The sequence below is a fragment of the Pelodiscus sinensis genome, chromosome 32 (genome assembly GCF_049634645.1).
Source record: "Pelodiscus sinensis isolate JC-2024 chromosome 32, ASM4963464v1, whole genome shotgun sequence".
Taxonomy (NCBI): domain Eukaryota; kingdom Metazoa; phylum Chordata; order Testudines; family Trionychidae; genus Pelodiscus; species Pelodiscus sinensis.
Genome location: NC_134742.1, coordinates 9,948,623 through 9,974,061, shown reverse-complemented (window position 1 = coordinate 9,974,061; position 25,439 = coordinate 9,948,623). Strand labels below are relative to the sequence as shown.

The following is a 25,439-nucleotide window of genomic DNA, read 5'->3' as shown; positions in this document are numbered from 1 at the left end:
CTCCGCCCTCCAGCATTGCCCCGCCCCCCCCCCCGCGCGTGAGCCGCGCGCCCTGAGGGGGGCGGTTGCTGAGGGAGAGTCCGTTGGTGCCGTTACTCGCCGCGCGCCCTGAGGGGGGCGGTTGCTGAGGGAGAGTCCGTTGGTGCCGTTACTCGCCGCGCGCGGCTGCTTCCGTGGAACGGGAGGGGGCAGAGGGGCCGAGGTGAGGCGAGGCGGAGGCAGGTGAGTGAGTGGGGGGGAGGGGGGCTGTGAGGGAGGGCGCTGAGACCGGGGGAGGGGCAGATAAATCGCTGGGCAGGGGCAGGTGACATGTCAGGTCGGGAGGGGGGACTAAGGGGAGTCGTGGGGGGGCTGAGGCCGGGGAAGATAAATCTCTGGGGGGCAGTACGGGGAGGGAGGTTTTTCCCTGGGACCCAAATCAGTGGTTACTGGGAGGGGGAAATGCTCACTTGATGATAACCTGTTGGTCTACACTGGCATGATTTTCGGGAAATGCTTAGAACGGAAAACTTTTCCGTTCTAAGCATTTTCGGAAAAAGCGCGTCTACATTGGTAGGATGCTTTTCCGGAAAAGCGCTTTTTGCGGAAAAGCGTCCGTGCCAATTTTCCGCAAAAAAGCCCCGCTCGTCATTTTCGCGATCGGGGCTTTTTTGCGGAAAAGAAATCTGGGCTGTCTAGACTGGCCCTTTTCCAGAACAGTTTTCCGGAAAAAGGACTTTTGCCCGAACGGGAGTAGCATAGTATTTCCAGAAAAGCACTGATGATTTTACATTAGATTGTCAGTGCTTTTCCAGGCATTCAAGGGGCTAGTGTAGACAGCTGGCAAGTTATTCCGGAAAAGCGGCTGATTTTCCGGAATAACTGGCCAGTGTAGACACAGCCGTTCTGTTTATTCCTTCTGGGGCACCTGGCATTGGCCACTATTGGAAGATAGGATACTGGGCTAGATGGACCTTTGGTCTAGCCGGTATGGCCGTTCTTATATACCTCTGTTCACTAATTGGTCCTGCAAGACTCAGTTATTTTTACTGAGTCTTCCCTAAAACATTTTCAGACTGTCGCTATCTTTTTAGGTAATGTGGTCGCATAATTAAATGCCAAAGTTGCTATTGTACCAGAGCCATTTACTGAAGGATTATTACTTCCATGGTCTGTGATGTGTTATCTTCAGCCCAAGATCAAATTGCCCTTTTTTTCCATGGCAAACTCATGTCTAGTTTATTCTCCACTACCTTCTCTAAAAAAAATCTCATGCCGCATTACAGCTCTTTGGGTTTTTATCCCAGGTTGAATATCTGACTTTTAGATTATTATTCCACAAATGCAGTTGCTGCTCTCCTCCAAGGTGAATCTTATTTTATTTTCCATTCATATTTCCAGCCTCTTTGCATCTCTTTGCATTATTCCTCTCAGTGGTGTTCACAAATCCTCCTAATTTTATTTGCAAATTTCATCAACATGGTCGTTTCGTACACAGTGTTGCTCTGTGTAGCCACAGGAGTTCATCTGCACATTGGAAATTGTAAGGCTGGGCCTAAATCATGACCCATCACCAATCCTTTAATACAGTGATTCTCAAAGTGTGGTCTGCAGACCACTAGTGGTCCGTAGCCACCTCCCAGGTGGTTCACGGAAAGAGCTAATCCCCCCCACCCTTCTCCCCCACAGGGGAGAGCCTGTGCTGGCACTTTAGCCTCATGTCCGCCAAGCCCCGACCCCACCAGACCGCTTCAAAAGAGAAAGAGACCAGAACAAGTGGCTCCAAGCTGCATTTCTTGCCTCCCTCCTGCCTAGCTCACCTGGAGGAAGGGCAGCATAATCAAGGGCTTTCCCCCAGGGTGGCGGGAGGGAGTGTAAAGAGAGCCCAGCCCAGAACAGCAGCATAATCAAGGGCTTTCCCGCAGGGGAGGGGGGAGGCAGTGTAAAGAGAGACCAGAACACACAGCTCCATGCTGTGTTTCTCGCCTCTGTCCTGCCCAGCTTGTGGAGGGAGCTCCTGCTAATGTCAGGCTTTCTCTGCTGCTCTCATTGACTGGAGTTGCAGCCAATGGGATCAGCAGGAGACTTTGTTTGGGACTCACGAGGATGTGGAGCGAGGTAAGCAGCTCCCCTCATACCCAGATCCTGCATTCCCTTACTCCGCCCATACCCCCACACACCCAGCTTGCTCCAACACCAGGGCTGGGCAAAAGATGATCTGTGGGCCAGATCTGGTCCACCAAGCAGCCAGGTCTGGCGAGAGCCTCAGCCGGGTCCCTGCCTGCCCTGCCCCTGCTTGGCACTCAGGAAAGCTGCTGCAAGGCCACATGTGTGTTTTTGAATGCTGAGAGTCTGGAGGAGGGGAGACAGGCTTCTCATGCTGCCCCCACACCCAGTAGTTCCCATCGGCTGGTTTTGGCCAATAGCCGCTGCCTGTTTGTAGGACAGGCAGCGTGGAAAGTGAATCTCCTTCCTCATCTCCCTGGGGCTTACAGCTTTAGGTTCCAAATAGTATATATGGCTCCAGCAGCTCCCCTGAGCAGGTACTGGGGCTAGAAGGCAGGGACCCTGGCTAAGGAACCTGCTGTGCTGCTGGCTGGGAGCCAGGTAAAGTCTCCCAGCCAGAGACTGTCAGTGGCACCCCAGACCCTCCCTCCCCTAACCCTCTGCCCCTTACCCCATGTAACCCAAATGTTTTGCACCCCTGCTGCAGCCCCCATGCACCTTCCCAGACACTGCATCTCCTCCTATGCCCTATCTCAGGTTACAACCCCCTCCCAGACACTGCACCCCAATCTGCAATTCCTGGTCACAGCCCAAACCCCTGCGCCCCTACCCTAGGTCACACTCCTCTCCCAGCCCTTGGACCTCACTCCACTCCATTGCCTCAGGGCTCAATCTTCTCCTTCACTCAAATATCCTCCCAGATCCCACACCCCAAGCCCTCTTCTGCACCCAGCCTCCATCCCAAACCCCTGCACCTCCTCCATTAATAATGGAAAAGCATGATCCTCTATCAATTACCAAATTCTTGGAGTGGCCTCCCCATCAAAAGTTATTGGCCACCCCTGCTCTGTACCTTCCCTCCTGGCCAGACACCTTACCCCATGCCTGCTACTGCATCCGCTCTTGCTCCTGCACTCTCCCTTGCTCCTGTATCTCCCCGCCACCCCACCCCTGGCCAAACACCTACCCCCACCCTGCTCCAGCATCCACCATTGCTCTTGCACCCTCCCTCCCGGCCACACACTGCGTTCTCCCTTGCTCTTGCTCCCTCCGCCCCAGCCAGACACCTTATTCCCAGCCTGCTTCTGCACCCTACCTCCCACCTAGACCTCACATCCTGCACCCCATCCCTATCTCACACAGAATGAGGGCAGGAGCCTCAGCCGCGGCTTCTGTGCATGCTTTGCTCGGGGGCGCCTGTGCAGCACACCCTAAGGAGTGAACTCTGAGGCCAGCTGCTCATGTCACTACAGCCCAGTATGTGGGACGGGCTGGAGTGGGATGGGGCAGGGGGACTCTTCAGGAACCAAACTGCCTGTGCTGGCGTGGAGAGGTCACACAGGGGTGGAGGGTGTTGTGTGGTTTGGCTTTTGGATACGAGAGGAGCCAGTAAAAAACACCTCAGCTAGACTCTTGTTAACTTTATTATGCTTAGAGTAGTAAAGGAAAGCAGTGCAAAGTTACACAGATCTATTTCAATACACAGGATAGTTATCACAGACAATAATATAACACCTTACCTAGGACAATACACAAGATACTTAATTTTCAGGATAGGGATATACGGATACTTAGCTCTATAAATCACACACAGTTCCACTGCTAAGACCGTACAGTTGTCAGATGGGAGGTCGTGGCCTCATTGTTTCCCTATGCGCAGAGGCGTCCACAGTGCATCTGTGGGTAGGAACAGGCACAGCTTCTAGTTGCAGCAAGCAAGATAGTGGGGACCCTTTACCCAATCCCTTCCACTGACTATCTTTTTTACACCTCCTTTTCTAGCAAAGCGAGACCTGGTTGTTCTAGTAAAATCTACCAATTGATTATGTATTGTATATGCCCGTATTTGGGACACATCCTGCTATTCAAACTATACTATACTTGATTGGTAGTTCTATGGCTGCATCAGTGATTTTCACATATTAGAAATGTTATGTACCAGTACCAGGTTTCTCCCAGTATTCTTGGCATGGTTTCACTATACCAATACTCCCTACACACTGTTGTTTAAGGCACTCCTGATGCACCCCTCCTCCCCAAGCCTGGCTTACATGCCTACTTGCACTAGGCTTGAATCAGGTCTGAGTTTGCTTTGTTAGAAGCTGCACTTTGGTCAAGGCAGCCATCACTAGTCCGGTTAAGGCAGGGCTGGACAATGGAGACATTATTATTCTGGTTAAGACAGCGTTGTCGAGGCTCCCCTACAGAGGGAAACCCAGGAGAGGGAGGGGCAGAGGGGATGGAAGTGTCAGGGGGAAGGAGGCATCTTCACTGTTTGCAAAAATGGTGAGTGGGGCAGATGTGGGATGTTCCCCATTTCCAGGGGGGAGCATCTCAGGGCCGTTTCCCAGGGCTGTCATCTGAATGGCACAGTGTCTCCCAGGGACTGGCCAAGGCAGCTCTTCCCTGCTGGGTCAGGTGGATTCACCTGTTAAAGGGCATAGATGCAGTGAAATGTTTTAGATACAGCCCCTTCCAAACACTGTCATGGTCAGACCTGGTTTTAGGGTCTAAAGAATCCCTGATTGGTTTCTGTGTCTGCTTAAAGCTGACTGGCTCACACTATGAAGCAAGGGTGGGAAACCTGTGGACAGAGAGTGTCTGGTCCCCTTGCTGGTCCATCAGCGTAGCCTCTGCTGGGTGCTGCTCGGAGTCCTCTGTCAGTCAGCAGAGCCTCCATTCCCCTGTCCCATTTCTGTCCGGACTGACTGTGCTACCAGCAGCAACGGCTGGTCAATGTGTGCAGGTGCCAGGTGGCAGCCGGTGGCTTGTTCCCTCTGCTGCCCGCCCGTTGGCCCTTTGCATCCTCAGCAGCAGGACCTACCACTTGCTGTCCTCTCCCTGCTCTGCCCCTTCATGTCCAGTAGCCCTCTGCTCCTCCATATCCCCCTGCGGAGCACAGTCCTGTCCATGTCAAAGCAGGCTCTGGTTAGGAGGCGCTTACCTAGGTATCTCCCAGCCAGCAACTCTGCATGAACCTGAAACAGGCTCCCCTGCCTGTGTGTGTGGGGAGGAGGAGGGGGGATACTCCATGTGGCTCTCCTCCAACACAGGGAGGGAGTGGGTGAGGAAGAGTAATTCACTGCCCCGCCTTCAGCAAAATGTCTCAGCGCCTATTGGCTGGAAACTGGCCAATGGGAGCTTGGAGATTTTTCTAGGGGGCGGGTACAGCGCACAAACTTTTCTCTTTCCTGCCCAGCTTGCAGAGCAATTAGCAGCCTGATGTTTAAAGTGGCTGCAGCTGCTCTGTAATAAGTGTGCTGGCGAGACAGCCCTGGGCTGGATCTGGCAGTTTGGTGGGCAGCATCCGGCCTGCCAGATGCCTCTTGCCCACCCCTGGTCTAGTGGATAATGGCTCTGTGAAAATCAATAACTGAAAGCTGAAGCCAGACAATTTCAGGCTAGAAAGGAGGCACAGATGTTTATTTGATAGGGAAGAGGAGTAGCCGCTGAAACAAAAGGCCAAAAGAGGTGGTGGATTCTCCATCTCTTGGGCTACGTCTACACTGGCCCCTTTTCCGAAAGGGGCATGCTAATTTTAAACTTCGTAATAGGGAAATCCGCGGGGGATTTAAATATCCCCCGCGGGATTTAAATAAAGATGTCCGCCGCTTTTTTCCGGCTTGTAGAAAAGCCGGAAAAGAGCGTCTAGACTGGCCCGATCCTCCGGAATAAAGCCCTATAGGAATAAGAGATCCTCCGGAATAGGGCTTTATTCCGGAGGATCGGGCCAGTCTAGACGCTCTTTTCCGGCTTTTCTACAAGCCGGAAAAAAGTGGCGGACATCTTTATTTAAATCCCGTGGGGGATATTTAAATCCCCCGCGGATTTCCCTATTACGAAGTTTAAAATTAGCATGCCCCTTTCGGAAAAGGGGCCAGTGTAGACGTACCCTTGATGTTTTCAAATCAACATTGGACGACTTTCTGGAAAACATGCTTTGGGGAAATAGAGCTTTGTGCCTAGGTAACTGGGTTAAGTGTAATGGCTTGTGCCACAGAGAAGGTCAGATTGCATGACTAAGGATCTCTTCTGATCCCATGAATCCATGAATTTTAGAATCTCATCTTACAAACGCTCACCACACGTTTGACAATAAGCATCTGAATAGTTGTATTAACTTCTTTTACTCTGTGTTGTGGATAGGGATGTTAAATATTGGTTAACTGAATAGTCAAGTAATGTCATGAATTCTTATTGGTTACTCAACTATTCTGTAGTCCCTGGGGGTGGGGCCAGCAGCCAGTGCTCTCCAGCCCCACTTCCAAGGAGCTCCCTGCCACTTCATGAGGCAGCAGCGCAGGGTACTAGGCAAGAGCTGGTCCTCGAGGGCAGCCAGTTTAAAAACCAGATAGAGGCACCAGCATGGGGTGGCAGAAACTCCTGTTTAGGGGGTGTCTGAGCACCCAGACCCTGCCTGCCTGCCCAGCTCTTGATACACTTAATACACTTTAAATGCAGAGCCGCAGCGGGGGTAGGTCCCTCACCTGGCGTGAGACAGGACTGATCTGGGCTGCTGGCCAGCCTGCTAAGAAATTTACTGGCAGGTAGGGGGTGGGGAAATGTGTTTAATCTATAGAATGAACCTATAAGCTTTTGCTTATCAATTAATCAGCTACACTATTACATCCCTAGCACTCAGAACTGAATCCTATTCTTTCAGGCTCAGTAATGTTGAAACTCAAGCCAGGTACTGAGAGAAATTAATATAAATTTGGGATATAATTTGTGTGTGCCGTTTATGGATCTAGACCCAGCATTTGCCCAGAATGGCAGAGGCTAGCATGTGTGTCACTAGGGAGAGAGTCTGGGGAGAATGGAGGTGTGGAAAGGATTAAAGCCCCTTCTGAAATGTCTCCATTTGCCCTTCTCCCCTTTACAGATTGCAGAATACCCATGCCTTGCTCCAGCTCAGCCCACGGCCTGCAGAGCTGGGGAAAAGAAATGGTTGTGACGGAGCCTGTGACCTTCGAGGAGGTGGCTGTGTATTTCTCTGAGGAGGAATGGGCTCTGCTGGACCCGGGTGAGAGAGTCCTCTACTGGGATGTGATGCAGGACAATTATGAGGCTGTGAGCTGGCTGGGTAAGGATTCCTGTTCCCTTGGATATCAGAAATTGGGTGGGCTCTGGAGCATCTGAGTTGGGTTTTGTTCAGGGTCCCTCATTGCCCCCTGCCCTCCATTGTCAGGAGTATCAGCCCCAATAATCCTGACTCTTGTGTGAGAGACTGTCCCTTTCAAGGCCCTTCTGGGGGAAACAGGTTCAAGGACATAACAATGGTGCTGTTTTTCCCATACCAAAAGTCTCAATGTGCTTCCCCACCATCTTGCCCATGTTGTGCCTTGGCCGGAGGTGTCAGTGGAAGGGCCCAGGCAGGAACGGCAGGTACCAGAGTTGTGGGTCTGGGTCCTGCTGCTGTTAGTGCCTACAGGGTACCCTTGTGCCAGTGGGCTGAGCCCCTGGAAGGAGGGTGCAGTTCCCGAAGTCTTTTCTGGCTGTGGCTGTTGGTTCCTGTCAGTGAAAGGGGCTGGGTGTAGGGACTGAGGGTTAGTGCCTCTGTTATTAATTGTGAAATGAGCTCTTTTTGAACTTCAGGTGCTGTACTTGGTGTCGGGACACTTGTGTTGAATTCCCTGCCCTGCCGCAGACTTCCTTTGGAAGCCCAGGGCAGGTTACTTAGAGTGACTTAGGAGTATTGGGCAGGTTCAGCTGCAGGGCCCTACTGCTGACCTTGGGCCCCTGAGGTAGTCTCAGCAGGGCAGCATGACACATGCCTTCCCTGCTCCTCCCCATCTCTGAGCTGAGGAAAAGATGTGCCTCTACTGTCGCCAGCCTAGCCACCCTCCCGGAAGGACTCCACAAAGACAACATCCTCCTACAGGGTATTCTTACATCGCCAGCAAACCGGCCTGAGCTGCTGTTCTAGAACGGGCAGGTCACTGTTAAGGATGTAAGAAATCTTAGCAGTTCCACAACTATTTGATGGTCCCTGGGACAGGGCTGGTGAATACTTAACAAGATTAGCTGATATGCCTAGGCTTGTCGTTAATCATGAAGTCAACTACTCATTGACATTTCTAGCTTGGACAAGTCAACCATCCAATCAAAGAGCAGGGTGAGCTGAGTCCCCCAGACAGGAACTTTGTGGACATATCCCTTGGGGTCCTTTCTCTCCAAGTTGTAGTGACCTGCCATGTGGCAGCTGCAGTCTGAGCCTTGCATGTGGGACTCAGTGTCAGACCCACGGCCCTCACTAGAGCTCATCTTCTGTCCTGCCCTGGGATGGGGGGATGGAATGGGCTATGAGGGAGACTTAGTTGTACCTAGGAAAGTGCAGTAGAAAGTTCAGCTCCCGCTGAGAATCAGCTGGGTCATTCCTGAGGCGGGGGGATGCACCTTTACTGAAGGTGGGTGTATTGTGGGATCTTGTACCATCCAGAGCCTAGTCCCTGCAAGGTGGGGAAGGAACCTCTCTGGATGGGCGACTCCGATCCTGGCTGTGGAAGTAGTAATGGCAGAGACCTTAATGAACAAGATCAACACTTGGTTAATTGCTCCCCGAGCAGGATTTCCGGTCTCCAAAGCTCATGTGATCTCCTGGGTGGAGCGAGAGAAGGAGCTGTGGATCCCGGATATCAAGCGCTCTGAGAGAGAGGAGAGCAATCAACTAAACTGAGTCAGAAACCAATTTCTGTGTCATCCTAAAGGGTGTCTCGTACATTTTTATCAAGTCTCACTGACCCATTGGCCTGTCTTCAACTCCAGTCAGAGGGTGTGGGGTGGGAGTTGGACTCTGTCCTCCTGGGGAAGAGTTGTGAGGAAGGAGGATAAACTCAGCTCATGATTATTCAGCCTTTCCAGCCGTTAATGGGTGTTTTCCCCCATTTCTTTTCCCCTTTCAGAGTTTTCCTTTCAGCTCAGTGCAGAGAATGACTCCTGTCGGGATTCTCTCTCTAGCCCAGCAGGTGATGTGACACTGAGTGAGATCAATGAGGAGAGTCATCACAAAGGACCAGAGCAAGTGACTCAACATGGAATGTTATTGGCAAGCTCCAAAGGACATGGTCCTCAGAGATCTGAGCAGAGAGAAACCGGTGAGGGTCAGTATAGCCCAGAAAGGCAACAGGGAAACCATCCAGGGAAGGGACAGGGTAAATCTAGTCACAGGAGCAAAAGGCTAAAAAGAAATACAGAAGCTATGCAACAGAAAATTCCCCATCAACAAGCACCCTACACTTACAGTGACACTGCAACTCCTATTGAACATCGAAGAACCCATGCAAGTGAGAATCCCTTCACTGGCTTTGACTTTGGGAAAAGCTTCAGTGCAAGCTCACTCCTTGCTGGACATAGGAAAATCCACGCGGAGAAGCCCTTTTTCTGCTGTTACTGTGGGAAAAGCTTCAGGAGGAGCTCACATCTTATTAGTCATGAGAGAATCCACACAGGAGAGAAACCCTTCAACTGCTCTGACTGTGGGAAAAACTTCAGGGAGACATCAGCCCTTGTTAAACACAGCAGAATTCACACAGGGGAGAAACCCTTCAACTGCTCTGACTGTGGGAAAAACTTCAGACACAGGTCAGATCTTGTTAAACACAGCAGAATCCACACAGGGGAGAAACCCTTTTACTGCTCTGACTGTGGAAAAAGCTTCCATAGGCGTTCACATCTTACTAGTCATGAGAGGATCCACACGGGAGAGAAACCCTTCAACTGCTCTGCCTGTGGGAAAAGCTTCAGGGAGACGTCAGCCCTTGTTAAACACAGCAGAATCCACACAGGGGAGAAACCCTTCAACTGCTCTGCCTGTGGGAAAAGCTTCAGGGAGAGGTCAACCCTTGATAAACACAGCAGAATCCACACAGGGGAGAAACCCTTTTACTGCTCCGCCTGTGAGAAAAGCTTCAGGGAGAAGTCGACCCTTGTTAGACATAGGAGAATTCACACTGGTGAGAAACCCTTCAACTGCTCTGACTGAAAAGCTTCAATACGACATCACTCCTTGTTAAACATAGGACATAGGAGAATCCACACAGGAGAGAAACCCTATAGCCTTTGTTCTCTTTAAGCTTGGTGACCAATTGGCCATGCAGCAGCCGATTAAGTGCCATGCAAGTATTTGGGGCTATGGTGGGGAGAGATGCCTCTACCCACTGGTCTCAGTACTGGGCCAGATCTCCAGTGGCCTATCCCGCAGCCCCACATCTGCCATTGCAGGGAGAAGTACTTATTTCCTCCCTCCCCTTCCACAGCAACACCTGAGATGGGGTGGAGAAAACTGGTGGGAGTTTTTTCTCCTCAGTATAGCCTTCTTTGGCTTGCCCCATAACCCTTCCATCCTTGGCCCGTCCCAGAAATCACACCGGCAGCTGAAGCCCTCACTCCTCCACAGCTCAAGCCTCTCTCACCCCTGAGCCCCTCCTCACCAGTCCCACCTCAGAGCCAGCCCTCCCACCCTTGCTCCCAAACTCTGTCCCAGCCCTGAGCCACCTTTGCACAATCCAAGCCCTTGAGCCCCACTTCTACCACCTGAACTTTGTTCTGTGTGCCAATATGAAGATGTCGCATATCCCCTCCATATTGGTGCCTGTAACAAAATTCATTCTGCACACATGTAGGGAAAAATTAGGTGGAACACTGTGTACAATTGCTCTGACTGTGAGAAAAGTTTCAGAGAGAGGGCAGGCCTTGTTAGGCATAGGAGAATCCACACAGGAGAGAAACTCCTCAGCTGCTGTGACTGGGAAAAGCTTCAGTAAATGCTTACACCTTATTGCACATCAGAAGTTCACACAAGACAGAGCCCATATAATTGCTCAGACTATGCTCAAAGGTTCATTCGGAGTGCATACTTCCTTTAACATCTCAGAAGAGAGAGGTAAATGCTGTAGTTCAAGCAAAGAAAGCTTTAGTCATTGTCACGCATTGTATCACAGCCAAGAATCTAAAGATATGAGAGACCTTAACAGTGATATAAAAGGTTTCTGGGGCCACTGCTCAGAAGGTCAAATTGCTTAAAGAGAGGGCTACTTACAGCCCAAGTCTGGTGGTTCTCCATGATAAAGTACACCAAATCAGTCAGAGAGCACTTCTGTTTGCCACAGTGGCCAACAAGAAGATACACAAACAATCCTCTTAGACACAACAGCTTCTCCTGTGTCTGAACCACTACCACACAATACACAGAGGCGAGGTTATGAAAACCAATCTCACCAGATCTGAACAGGTTCTCCTTATCCCAAAGGGCCAGCCACATTTCCAGGTCAATTTATACCTTAGATCGTACCTGAAAGAACACACTGTGCCAATCCTTTAGAATCTAAAATCAAAGGGCTTATTAATAAAGAAAGAAAATGTTGAGAGTAAAATTGTTAAAGGACACGAGTTAAATACACCATTTATAATGTTCCTGGTGCAGGCTTGTGACAGAGATGGAATAAACTATCTTAAACACTTTTGGAATGCATCCTTTGAATACATCAGTCCTTTCATAGCAAAGATGCTCCTGAAGTGATGAGCTGGAATGAAGTCTGGAATGAAAACAAAGATGGATGAACCTCTAGGGCCCTCTTTATACCCTTGTCCATGTGGAAGGAATTCCATTGTTCTCCTTGTATGAAAGTACCTCCCAAAATGGATTTTGCAGATGAGCAAGTCACCTGTCCATTTGTGACTCGGTCCTTTTTAGGCAAGCACCCATGGCTTACATGCTGGCGTGAAGGTACACAATGAAGTCTTCAGCTGTGGATTAGCACCACTTTAGATGCATTGTATTGCTATTTGTTTGACTAGCAACCTTTTCACTATAGGTGTGTGAAACTTGTTGATAATTTCCAAGAAACAAACATGAAATACAGGTACAGAGCCAATACTCATACCTTTGAGTACAAAAATGATAGACACATATGAGCGGTATAAACAGTCAGGGAATCATAATCTTTCTGTAGCCATCTCACTTGACCCACTTTGCATAAGATTTGGTGCAAGCATATGATAGTGGTTGCAACAATGTTATGCATGTCCATAATGTCTGATAACATCACACCTATGAATTTGCCCAGGGCAGGGAAAGCCTCTGTTAGAGGTCAGTCTTTGTTGTTCACTAGAAAATCCACACAGGGACAAAACTTTTAAATGCCCTGATTCCTGCACCCCCATGAAATCATAAAGTTCATGATTCTAAGGAATGATAGAAGGGAGAACAGCAAAATAGAGTCAATGGATTTCAGGAAGGCAGATTTTGGTAAACCCAGAGACCTGGTAGGTAAGGTCCCATGGGAAGCAAGACTAAGAGGAAAAGCAACTGAAGAGAGTTGGCAATTTTTCAAAGGGACATTAAGGGCTCAACACAAGCTATTCTGCTGCGAGAGAGGATAGAAAGTATGGCAAAAGACTGCCTTGGCTTAACCAGGAGATCTTGCATGATATAAAAAGTGGAAACTAGGACAGGTTACAAAGGATGAATACAAGCAAACAATACAGGTATGCAGGGGCAAGATTAGAATAACAAAGGCACAAAATGAGCTCAGACTAGCTACAGGCATAAAGGGAAACAAGATGACATTCTATAAATATATTAGAAGCAAGAGGAAGACCAAGGACAGGGCAGGCCCATTGCACAGTGAGGAGGGAGAAACAATAACAGGAGACTTGGAAATGGCAGAGGTGCCATTCGGTCTTCACCAAGAAGTCTGATGAAGGAATGCCTTACATAGTGAATGCTAGAGGGAATGTGATAGGTTTACAAGATAAAATAAAAAAAGAACACGTTAAAGATCACTTAGAAAAGTTAGATGTCTTCAAGTCACCAGGGCCTGATGAAATGCATTCTAGAATACTCAAGGAGCTGATAGAGGAGGTATCTGAGCCTTTAGCTACATCTTTGAAAAATCATGGAAGTCAGGAGAGATTCCAGATATAGTGCCCATCTATAAAGAAGGAAATAAGAACAAGCCAGGAATTTACAGACCAGTCAGTTTAACTTCTGTGCCAGGAAAGATTGTAGAGCAAGTAATTAAGGAATTGATCTGCAAATATCTGGAAGAAAATAAGGTGATAGGTAACAGCCAGTATGGATTTGTAAAGAACAAATCATGTCAAACCAATCTGATAGCTTTTTTGATAGGATAACAAGTCTTGTAGATAAGGGAGAAATGATGGACTTTAGTAAGGCATTTGATATAGTCTCGCATGATCTCCTTAGCCTCTGAGGATAGGACAAGAAGCAATGGGCTTAAACTGCAGCAAGGGAGGTTTAAGTTGGACATTAGGAAAAACTTCCTGTCAGAGTGGTTAAATACTGGAATAAGTTGCCTAGGGAGGTTGTGGATCTCCATGTCAGGAGATATTTAAGAGCAAGTTAGATAGACATCTTATCAGGGATGGTCTAGATGGTCCTCGGTCCTGCCATGAGAGCAGGGGACTGGATTCGATGACATCTCACGGTCCCTTCCAATTCTCGTGTTCTATGATCTTATCAGTAAACTAGGCAAATACAACTTAGATGGGACTACTAGAAGTTGGGTGCATAACTGGCTTGATAACCGTTTTCAGAGAGTAGTTATTAGTGATTCATCATGTTGGAATGGCATAACAAGTGGGATTTCTCAGGGATCTATTTTGGAACCAGTTCTGTTCAATATCTGCATCAATGATTTAGATATTAACATAGAGAGTACACTTATTAAGTTTGCAGATGATACCAAGCTGGGAGAAAGATTAAAGAAAGTCACCTGTCTCCTAGAAGAGGACAATGCTGCTCTTCTGGCTCTAGAGCAGATGAGGTAAAAGGCAAGATTTTTCTACACCAGCTTTTTCTCTCTGAATTGACCAGTTTCTGAGGTTATGTCTACACTACAAAGTTAGTTCAAACTAACAGATGTTAGTTCGAACTAACTTTCATAGGCGCTACACTAGAGCTCCGTTAGTTCGAACTTAATTCGAACTAATGGAGCGCTTAGTTCAAACTAGGTAATCCTCATTCCACGAGGATTAAGCCTAGTTCGAACTTACTAGTTCAAATTGAGGGCTGTGTAGACCCTTAATTCGAACTAGTGGGAGGCTAGCCCTCCCCAGGTTTCCCTGGTGGCCACTCAGGCCAACACCAGGGAAACTCGTCTGCCCCCCTCCCGGCCCCGGCCCCCTTAAAGGGGCACGGGCTGGCTACGGTGACCGTGCCAGGTGCAAGCCTGCCAGCACCCAGCCAGCAGACCCTGCACCTGGCACGGATCGAGCCACCCACCCGATGCCCCCCAGCCCTCCCCCTCTTCCCGGGACCAGGCTGGCGGCTCCCGGGAGCTTGCCCGGGACCACAAGAGGCGGGCACCCGCCTGGGCTAGTGCGGACATTGTGGACCTCGTCCACGACCTCCGCACTAGGCACAGGAAAGTGGCCGGCTAGGTCAGGAGAGCTGCCAGCCTGGCCACCCAGGAGCAGGTGTGCATGAAAATCAAGGTGGTCCACTGAGACCCCCGACCCTGAGCCCTGAGCTTACAATGGCCGTACTGGGTCAGACCAAAGGTCCATCTAGCCCAGTAGCCTGTCTGCCAACAGCGGCCAACCCTAGGGACCCTGGAGGGGATGGACCGAAGACAGTGACCAAGCCATTTGTCTCGTGCCATCCATCTCCAGCCTTCCACAAACCTTGGGCAGGGACACCACTCCTACCCCCTGGCTAATAGCACTCCATGGACCCAACCTCCATGACTTGATCTCACGTCCCTTTAAACTCTGTTCTAGTTCTAGCCTTCACAGCCTCCTGCAGCAAGGAGTTCCACAGGTTGACTCTTTGCTTTGTGAAAAACAACTTTCTGTTACTAGTTTGAAGCCTGCTACCCAGTCCTTTCCTTTGGTGTCCTCTAGTCCTTCTTTATGGGAACTAATGAAGAACTTTTCTGTATGCACCGTCTCCACACAACTCCTGCTTTTAGAGACCTCTATCCTGTCCCCCCTCCGTCTCCTCTTTTCTAAGATGAAAAGTCCCAATCTCTTTAGCCTCTCTTCATATGGGACCTGTTCCCAGCCCCTGATCATTTTAGTTGCCCTCCCTTCTCCCAGCCTCTCTCTTCTCCTCTCCCACCTCCTTTTCCCAGTCTCCCCCAGTTTTGTTCAATAAAGACAGATTCCATTTTTGAACACAATTGTCCTTTATTTTGTACATCAAGAAGAGGGGCTAGGGAAGGGTAAGTGGAAGGAAGTGAGGGAGGAATGGGGTACGCGCCCCCGATGGGGAGGACTGGGCTGGCTCTGCGGGCTTCTGGGGGTGGAAGCTCTCCTGCAGCCCCCCAATTGCCCCCTCTCCCCAGATGACAGCCTGCGTCGAGTGCAGCCAGTCTGATGGCCGAGTGTTGTGATGTGCCCAGTGTGGGTACTCCGGGCAATCCAAGCCAGGACTGCTTTGCAAGCGGGGCACCCTGAGAACTGTCTGTCCGGGGTGGGGGTCGGGACCCTTTAAGCACAGCCCTCGGCTAGCCTGAGACAGCATCTCCACGCTCTAAGTCCTCCTCTGATGCCCTGCCGGCACTGCTTCCGGCCATCCTTAAGCCTGGTTCAGGGTCCACTTAATGTGGACGCGCTAGTTCGAATTAGCAAAACGCTAATTCGAACTAGTTTTTAGTTCTAGATGCGTTAGTTCGAATTAGCTTAGTTCAAATTAACGTTGTAGTGTAGACGTACCCTGAGCGACCCTATGAGATGCTCACCTAATGGTCAGCATAGGTGCCTGAGACTGGCTACAGCTTCCTCCCACTCTGGCCAAGCCCTCAGAAGGGCTCTATGTGATGCCAACTAATCAATTTGCAGGCACTGATGGCTGAGCATGCCTCTTCACTGCATGTTCTGGGATGTCCTTGCCCCAGACCGTGCCATGTGTTGGAAGGAGCCATGGGGCAGCGTTTGGCTCCTTCCTATCATGGAGGTGGTCTCTACGCACCCTGCTGCTGGCGAAGTTGGACCTCGGTGCTCTGAGGAATTGGTGCTTAGCCTTGCTACTCAGTGTGGACTCTATGGGCATAGCAAATCACAGCGATGTAAAGCGCCAATGTAAACGCAATCCCAGCACTGTGAACTACTCTCCTCCTGGAGGTGTTTTATCTAGAGCAGTGGGAGACTCACCGTTCTGCTGTGGATCAGAGGGATTTCTATGGAAAGGGAAAGGAAAATGAAGAATAAATGAGCAGTTGCAGAATGGAGAGAGGCAAGTAGTGGAATACCCCAGAGCCACTTTGATAGTCTTGTGGTCTTATGTCTGCCTCCAGTGCCCCCCAGTTTTCTGATACAATGAGCAGCTTGCTGCCCTCCCTCAGCAATGCATCCTCCAAAATCTCTGGCACAAGATCCTTACGCCTCAAAAAAAGGAGACATACCGATCTTGTGGAAAAAGGGGTTTTTACACAAAAAGAAAATGTCCACACACTGCTTGTTTTTGCGCAAAATCCCCTAGTGCAAAAACAGATCAACAGAAAATATGCAAATGAGATTGTGATTCATGCAAATGAGTCTCTTATTAGCATACTTTTTGCCGATAAAATTCATTGTGTAGATGTAGCCTCTGAGAACTACAGAGATCTCCTCAGCTCCTGAGAGCTGGTCTCTGCAACCAGATCTACTCCATGTCCTGAGAGTGGAGACCTCCTGCCTGAACTCCTCTTGCACAACCCCCATCTTGTGGCACAGGGTTGAAGGTTCCTTGGGTGCCCCAGAGGCTGGTCTTGGCTGGTGTCACCAAAGTCAGTGACCTTAGTCCGGAACATGGGTGGCAGGACTGGATGGATCCTAGTCTGCTTGCTCAGTATATAGCACTGTTGACCCGACATATCCTCCACAGTGGGATGTCAGGGCCCTGTTGCATCAGCTCCTACCCATCACTCTGAACCGCCCATTTCAGCTGACTCCTGTTGAGAATCTCCGTCCCATCCCCAGAGAAGCTCTGCACACTCACATTGCCCCGAATCGTTCCCTTCGACTTGTGTCCTGACCAGACACATGCTGACTGGATGTGCTGCCGCCTCCTCAGGATGAGGAGCTCTGGGGGGCCTACCTGTGTTCCACCTTCATTCTATGGCCCGCCAGGAATTGGAGTTGGCTGGGCTCTGTCATGGAGCACGGGCATGGTGCTGACTCAGTTTTCAGCCTTCCCTGGCCCTTGTTTGTTCTGGGCAAGAGGGCAACCTAGGATCCAGGCTTGTCTGTATCCGAAGTGTGCCAGGGTTACAGCCCCTTTTCGGACTCCCCCAGAACCCCTTGCTGAGACACTTCCTGCTCTTTTGCCTTCACATTTGTATTGACTCACTGGCCACATATGGCCCCACAAGTCTTCAGGCCTCCTCGTCTGTGGCCTCCTCACTCTGGTAAAGAAGGCCGCATATCACTGCAGGACGAGGACATGGCAGGCGGTGTGTCCTGGGACTTGGGTCACTACAATTGCATCGTGAAGCACGTGTTATTCCAAACCATCCTGTTCAGCGTCCAGTAACCAACACTCAATCTCCTGACACAGCAACATTGGAGGACTGAAAACAATTTGATTGGGGGAAAGAAGTCTCCAGCGGTTGTATGAGACATAACACAAGAATAGCCATACATTCCAATTTGCAGTGTTAAGGATTAAGAAAACACAAAAGTTTGGCAGGGCTATAAAAGTTCCTGCTCTGAGGCATGAGCCATTCTCTAACAGATGAGGGTTAGGACAGCAACTTCTCCCATGGACAAGTGATTACATCATTGTTGACTAGGATTTTTTTTCTGCATGTCCCTCTGAAACATCTGGAACTCATGAGTGTTAGAAACAAGACACGGGGCTAGATGGAACTCTGGTTTGACTCAGTCTGGCAATACTTCTATTCACAGATTAAAAGACCAGGGCTATGTCTACACTCGCGGCTTCTTGCCTCAGAAGTATGCAAATGAGGCTAAGCGTGGAATATCGCCGAGCCTCATTTGCATACCTAATAAGCCGCCATTTTTGAAGAAGAGGCTCTTGCGCCAGAAGGAGCTGTCTACACTGCCCCTTCTTGCGCAAGAAAACTCCTCTTTTGCAATGCCGTTATTCCTGAAAATAATTGGCATAATGGCATTGTGCAAGAGGGGTTTTCTTGCGCAAGAAGGAGCAGTGTAGACAGCTCCTTCTGGTGCAAGAACCTCTTCTGCAAAAATGACGGCTCATAAGGTATGCAAATGAGGCTCGGCGATATTCCACACTTAGCCTCATTTGCATACTTCTGACTCAAGAAGCCGTGAGCGTAGACATAGCCCAGAAGGGACCACATTATCATATTGTCCGACCTTCCACATAACACAGGCCACTAGACACCCTGAAGTAATTCCTGTTTGAAGTAGACGGGATCTTTTAGAAAAAATCCAATCTTGATTTTAAAATTGTCTGTGAAGGAGAATCCACCACAGGCCTTGGTGAGTTGTTCCAATGGTCAACTACCCTCACTATTGCAGATCTGCCCCTTATTTCCAGTTGGAAAATCAGAAGAACTGAAGAGCTACAGCACTGACTGGAAACTGAACCCTGATCAACTATCTGTCAGGCTCCATGCTAATTGCTACACTGCCAATGTTCCTGGTTTTATACTGAAATATCCTCTATTTAGCAATAAAAATAGTCTAAAACCATTTACACCAGTACATCTTGGGAACCAAATACATACAAAAAATTAATATGTGCAGTAATGAGCGACTGTACCAATAATTAAGAGTAATTAAGATGCACAGTAATGATGGACCAATAATTAAGAGCAGCCAATGCACACAGTAGATGGTAATTCAGAATTTCAGACAACAGAGGGGGCCATTGTGCTTGATTAACAAGTTTAAAAGCAGTAGCAACAATGTAAGGCTATAAATACAGCTCTCATCTGATGAAGTGGGTCTTACCCAGAAAGCTCATGTTCTGATCCCTTTGGGGGAGTGGTTTTCCTGGAAGCAGAGCCCAAAATTGAATTTTCTCTGGACCCGAAGAGTTTCAGTGTCTGTAGTGCCCTGCAAGGGGGCAGTGATCTCAGTTCTGTGCCTTGGCTGGGGGAGACCAGCTGAGCCGGTCCAGCAAGACAGGGTGGTGAGATGCTCCAGAGAGCAAGGAGGTGAGTGTCAGTGGCTTTGTCAGCACTCCACTAAGCACCCCTCTTCTGTGACCACACCCCATCACACTACTACTGTAGTTTGAAAACCACTGGTCTACACAGCCCTTTGCCTCCAGCAAATTCTCCAGGTGCTGCACAGTATTGGATTGAAGTAGTGTGCTGTGTGCAAAAGCATAGAGTAGGCTGCATATGAAACACTGATGCCAAATGAACACTAGGGAGAAAGGGGCTTCTTGTTAAAAATTCAGCACTGAATACCACGAGTTTCATAAAGATCGTGCCTGATTCTTTGCTATGAGGCAAAGGGCTTGTTCTCACTTCCCAGGTGCTCTGGTACTGAGACTCCGTGTGGTCACGAGAATCACCTTTTTCTTTCTTTAATCTTACTGTGGCATTAATACAGTCCACTTTTCCCATGAAGCTGCAGTGGCACCCAGCACAGCAGGTCCTATCCAGAGTGGATTACTCAGCCAGGCAGGCTTTTTAAGGTTCCAATCAACCTGGATTTGTGGTTCAAAGAGATGCACAAACCCAAAGCCAAACTCCAAAGCAGGCTCTGCTGCAGGAGCTGGAAAGTGACTGGCTTTGGGCAAACCATGGCAAACAGCATGTCAGCCTGATTTTTCCTTGAGCACAAAGTTAGGCAAATTAAACATTATTTTTAAACATAAATCTGTAAGACAAAGGAGTGCTTGGGCCCAGCAGCTTGATGTTCTGCCAGGACTCGCTTTTTGGGAGACCTCTATAACCAGGTTAAGTCACGACTGAGACCGCCACATTCTTGGGACCTCGGTAGGATGTTCCAGCCAGTGGCTCCCCAGGAACAGCGGTCAGCAACCCAGGATCCGTGGCATGTCCAGGCGTCAGCCGGGCAGCCATGAGAACAGCTGCAAGGCCTTATCCAGCCAATAGTGACCGTGACGTGGGGAGATCACCCTGCACTGACTAGGATGACCAGGTGTCAAGTTTGGGACCAAGGTCCCCAGTCCACAAAAATAGGAGGGAGGGGATTCTGGGGGGTGGTTCAGGGTCAGGGAGTGGAGGTGTAGACAGGAAGTGGGATTCCCATGGGTGGTGGTCAAGGAGAGGGGAATGGCAGGGTTGGCTAGGAAGCAGAGGCCAGAGGTGGTGATCACAGGGCATGGCAGGTGGAAGAGCAGGCTGGGGTCCCAAAGGGGCAGTCAGGGACCTTGGAGTAGAGGGGTTCACTAAGAGTTGGGGATGTCAGAGGGTCGGGTGCAGGGGGGATTGGCTAGAGGGTGGGGGGCCAGGCCACGCCTGACTCTTTGGGGAGGGGACCAGCCTCCCTGAGCCTTCCCTACCCAGCCCTCCATACAGTTTCTGTGCCTGATGTGGTTCACAAGCCGGGAGTTTGCCCACCCCTGAACTAGCCCCACTCAGAGCTCTGCAGGTGGCTGCTGAGGATGGTGTGAGGCACTCCTCCCCCGCTGCTATCTGGTCCCCTTCTTGGGCTCCTTGTGTGATGGGACACAAGCCATGGCACATGCACCTGTCGCCCCGTTGCTGGCACCCAGGAGTTCAAGTTCTGGGTATCCCTGTCTCCAAGTGCGGGGACAGGCAGGAACGCAGTGAGGGGGGTAGGGCAGGAGGTGGGATGGAGAGGGATGCAGTGAAGAGAATGGAGGCAAGAGGTGGGATGGGCAGGGACGCAGTGAGGGGGATGGGGCAGGAGGTGGGATGCGGTGGGGGTGGGATGGAGATGAGCCTTCTGAACGCTGGGGTGGTGCTAGTTCAGGGGTTGGCAAACTTTTTGGTCTGAGGGCCACACTGGGAACAGAAACTGTGTTGTGGGACAGGTAGGGAAAGCTGGAGGAGGCTGTGACGTTCCCCCCACAAGCCAGGCATGGCCTGGCCCATCCCCTATCCCTCGCTCCTGTCCCCTGCCCTCCAGGACCCCCTATCCAATCCCCATCTGCTCCCCACACCTGAGGAGCCTGGTCAATGGCCAGCCCTGCTCCCTGTGCTTCCCAGGAGTGGTTCTTCCCCTGCCCTGACCCAACCAATGGGAGCCACACATGTGGGCAGGGGGTGGGATAGCACATGGCCCCCCCACCCCAGCCTCCCCAATACTAAGAGTCAGACATGCTGGCAGGCTGCGCAGGGGCTGGCAGGGAGCCTGTGGAGCTGCAAACCAGACATTCAACAGCCCGGCCAGCGGTGCTGCCTGGTGCCTCCAGGATCCCTTTTGGGCCAAGTGTTTCCAGTCCCAAACCGGACACCTTCCTCCCTCGTCCTTCCCCGTCCCTCGCCCTGCCTCCATCCCCTCACTGCCTCCCCACCTGCCCCTTTTAACTCCTGCCCCCCTCAGCTAGGGAGACCCTAGGGGGTTCCAGTGTATGAGAGGCTCAGATTTGGGGTCAGGTGGTGCAGGAGTGTTATGATGCTGCAGTGAGACGGGGCTTTGGCCCCAATTGGGGAGATGTTGGCCAGGGTTCATTTTTAAATAAAATATTATGTCACACTCAAAAGGTTTTAGCATTGTCTTTATATAGGAGAGGGGCAGGGAACCTGTTTTGAGTCAAAGGTCACTGACCCACAGAAAAGTCAGTTGGGTCCACACAAGTGAGATGCCAAAAAAACCATCCCCCCCCCAAGCCTCACTAATGCAATCCCAAGGATGCTGGTACAGCTGGCAGGGTGCTGGAGCCAGGGACAGGGTGGTGCTGGGTGCTGCAGTGGATGGCAGGGTGCTAGGTCCGGGGACAGGGTGGTGCTGGGTGCTACGGTGGGTGGCAGAGTGCTGGGGACAGGGACAGGGTGGTGCTGGGTGCTGCAGTGGGTGGCAGGGTGCTGGGTCTGGGGACAGGGTGGTGCTGGGTGCTACGGTGGGTGGCAGGGTGCTGGGGACAGGGTCAGGGTGGTGCTCGGTGCTGCAGTGGGTGGCAGGGTGCTGGAGCCAGGGACAGGATGGTGCTGGGTGCTGCACTGGGTGGCAGGGTGCAGGAGCCAGGGACAGGGTGGTGCTGGGTGCTGCAGTGGGTGGCAGGGTGCTGGGGACAGGGTCAGGGTGGTGCTGGGTGCTGCAGTGGGTGGCAGGGTGCTGGAGCCAGGGACAGGGTGGTGCTGGGTGCTGCAGTGGGTGGCAGGGTGCTGGGGACAGGGACAGGGTGGTGCTGCGTGCTACGGTGGGTGGCAGGGTGCTGGAGCCAGGGACAGGGTGGTGCTGGGTGCTGCAGTGGGTGGCAGGGTGCTGGAGCCAGGGACAGGGTGGTGCTGGGTGCTGCAGTGGGTGGCAGGGTGCTGGAGCCAGGGACAGGGTGGTGCTGGGTGCTGCAGTGGGTGGCAGGGTGCTGGGGACAGGGTCAGGGTGGTGCTGGGTGCTGGTGACAGTGTTGGTGGGGGCAGGGGACAGGGTACTTGTGGGGGGTCTGGGCAGGGGACAGGGGCAGCTGGGACCAGTACCTGGCAATCCTGCAGCACCTCTGGGAAGTGTGCAACTGCACTCCCCCTCCCCAAACAGCTGGCGTGTGAGCTGCCTGAGCAGCAGGGGCTGTTACACCCCAGCAACTTACCTCTGCGATGCCGTCCTGCGAGGAGGGGGGAGGGCGCGGGGAGCCCCAGGAAAGCAAAGTTCTGTCCCCCCGGGAGGAGTCGTCAGCACAGCACTGTCACCCTTGTAAGCCCCGTCACCTCTTCCAGCTCCCTCCTGAGTTCTGCACCCTCTACCTCCTGCCCTGACTCCTGCTCCCCCACCTCCCTACCCTGAGCCCCCCCATCAGACCCTGTGCCCTGAATCCACCCTACTGCCCTCTCTCTATCACCTTCTGCTCTGAGCTGCCCCCACAAACCTTCCAGCCCCATGTCCACACATCTTAACCCCTACCCCTTACCAAGAGTCCCCCATATCTCTGCCCTGACTCCAGAACTGCAGCCTTATACCGCCTTCCACGGCTGTGTCTAGACTGCACCCCTTTTCCGTAAAAGGGATACAGATTAGACGCATCGCAATTGCAAATGAAGCGGGGATTTAAATCCCCCCCGCTTCATTTGCATAAACATGGCTTCCGCTTTTTTCCGGCTCGGGGCTTTGCCAGAAAAAAGCACCAGTGTAGACGGGCATCTTTCGGAAAATAAAGCCTTTTCCGAAAGATCCCTTATTCCTCTTAAAATAAGGAATAAGGGATCTTTCGGAAAAGACTTTATTTTCTGAAAGATCCCCATCTACACTGGCGCTTTTTTCCGGCAAATCCCCAAGCCGGAAAAAAGGGCAGCCATGTTTATGCAAATGAAGCAGGGGGGATTTAAATCCCCGCTTCATTTGCAATTGCGCTGTGTCTAATCTGCATCCCTTTTACGGAAAAGGGGTGCAGTGTAGACACAGCCCACGTGTAAATCCATTCTGTGCTTCATCCAGAGGGACATCAGGTGGGCTCAGGAGCTGTCCTGCTGCCTCTCTCCCTCCAGCAGCTTCACACTGTCGCGGGCTCTGTGCCGACTACAGTTGCGGCTGCGCTCGCTGTAATCGGACAGGGATGTTTTCAAGCAGCCAAAGATTTACTCAAGAACAGAATGAGCAGGATTTAAAATGATCGTTCCTGTTTCCTAGTGTCCCCTTCCAACAACCGAAATCCTTGCGCTTTGGGGATTAACCAACAGATGACTGATCTGGTAGCTGCTGGCAGTGGAAGGCTACGTGTAGACTGGCATGATTTTCCGGAAATGCTTTTAACGGAAAAGTTTTCCGTTAAAAACATTTTCGGACAAGAGCGTCTAGATTGTCATGGACGCTTTTCCTCAAAAGCAATTTTTGTGGAAAAGCATCCATGGCCAATCTAGACGCGCTTTTCCACAAAAAAGCCCTGATTGCCATTTTCGCGATCGGGGCTTTTTTGCGGAAAAGAAATCTTGGCTGTCTACACTGGCCCTTTTGCGCAAAAGTCTTTCGGAAAAAGACTTTTGCCCGAACGGGAGCAGCATAGTATTTCCGCAAAAAGCACTGATTTCTTGCTGTAGGAAGTCAGTGCTTTTGTGGAAATTCAAGCGTCCAGTGTAGACAGCTGGCAAGTTTTTCCGGAAAAGCTGCTGATTTTCTGGAAAAAATGGCCAGTCTAGACACAGCCGAAGTGTATTGAGTTGAGATGATGGGGATCAGGTGTGACACAATGGGGATGCTAGTCACTCTTGTCGTCACTGTCAGGAGCGGCTCGAGGAGAGCTGCCGGCATCTGGCGCCCTAGGCGGAATGCGCGATCGGCACCCCCGCCTCCATAGCCCTCAATGGCGTGACGTCATCTTTGCGCGCCGCGTTAAATGCGGCGCCCTAGGCAACTACCGAGGTTGCCTACGTCCATGGGCCGTCCCGGTCACTGTATTCACTCTGTGGGTTTGCCTTGTTGATTTGTATGTGATTCGACTGTCCTGCGTTGTTCTGTAGTAACTCTCTGAACTAAGGAGGGGGTGGGGTTGCCTAGAGGGTTGGGACCAGTTGCGAGTTGTGTGAGTTTAGTTTTTGAGGCTGGCTGAGGGAAAGGGGAGTCTAGCTGGCTTGAGGAGCCTGGCTCTGGGGCTCCCTCTCCCCAAGATGGATTGTACTGAATGCTCCTGGCTCCTGTAACAACACGTCTGTGCTCCGCTGGGTCCCTGTGAACCGATAAACCTTCTGTTCTACTAGTTTAGAGAGACACGTCTGACAACGGATGGGAGTGCAGGGCCCGGTGACTCCCCCACACTTTGTGAGACCACGTACAGTGACAGGGGAAATAGGCTGTCCTGGGGACGTGGCTCTGGAATATCTGGACAAGGAAGGGGATTAACCTGCGGGGAGCTTCCCCGGGTCGCAGAGAATTTTCTGCTTGCTGTGACACGGGTAACCCACATGGGTGTGCGGCTCCCTGAGAGCAACGTGGGGCTGAGGAAGCTGCGTGGGGCAGTGCACACGGTCTTGCAGAGGTGTGTGTTCCAGATGGAAAATGCCTCTGAGAGCTAGTACCAGGGGTACTAGCACCGCCACACCATACCCACGCCTGGAAGGGGCCAATCACGATTCTCATTTGACCTGCTCGTGTCACAGTGGCAGGGGCCGTGGCTGAGCAACATTCCTTGGCTGCCCTAGGTTCCCTTGCAGGGAGTCATTCCAGGGGAAGGGCCTTATCTGGGGGGAGGCTGTATCAGGCCCGCCCGGCGA

The 25,439-nt window shown here is 51.2% G+C and overlaps 2 protein-coding genes across 2 annotated transcripts in view; both read left to right on the top strand.

Annotated features, from left to right (window-relative positions):
- The window catches only part of LOC102452245 (uncharacterized), a 505,721-nt gene that overhangs the window by 73,379 nt on the left and 406,903 nt on the right, over positions 1-25,439 (top strand).
- On the top strand, positions 30-11,664 carry LOC102455446 (uncharacterized). Its single transcript, XM_075914084.1, has 3 exons — positions 30-222; positions 7,088-7,288; positions 9,108-11,664. Exons 2-3 carry the CDS (start codon positions 7,102-7,104, stop codon positions 10,184-10,186), a joined length of 1,266 nt encoding a protein of 421 aa, XP_075770199.1. The 5' UTR covers positions 30-222; positions 7,088-7,101; the 3' UTR covers positions 10,187-11,664.

What these genes read in the sequence shown, in the direction of transcription:
- LOC102455446 (XM_075914084.1), top strand. Translation starts at nt 7,102, where the DNA reads ATGCCTTGCTCCAGCTCAGCCCACGGCCTGCAGAGCTGGGGAAAAGAA. An exon ending in TGAGGCTGTGAGCTGGCTGG is followed by an intron (nt 7,289 to 9,107) that starts GTAAGGATTCCT and finishes TTCCCCTTTCAG; the next exon opens with AGTTTTCCTTTCAGCTCAGT.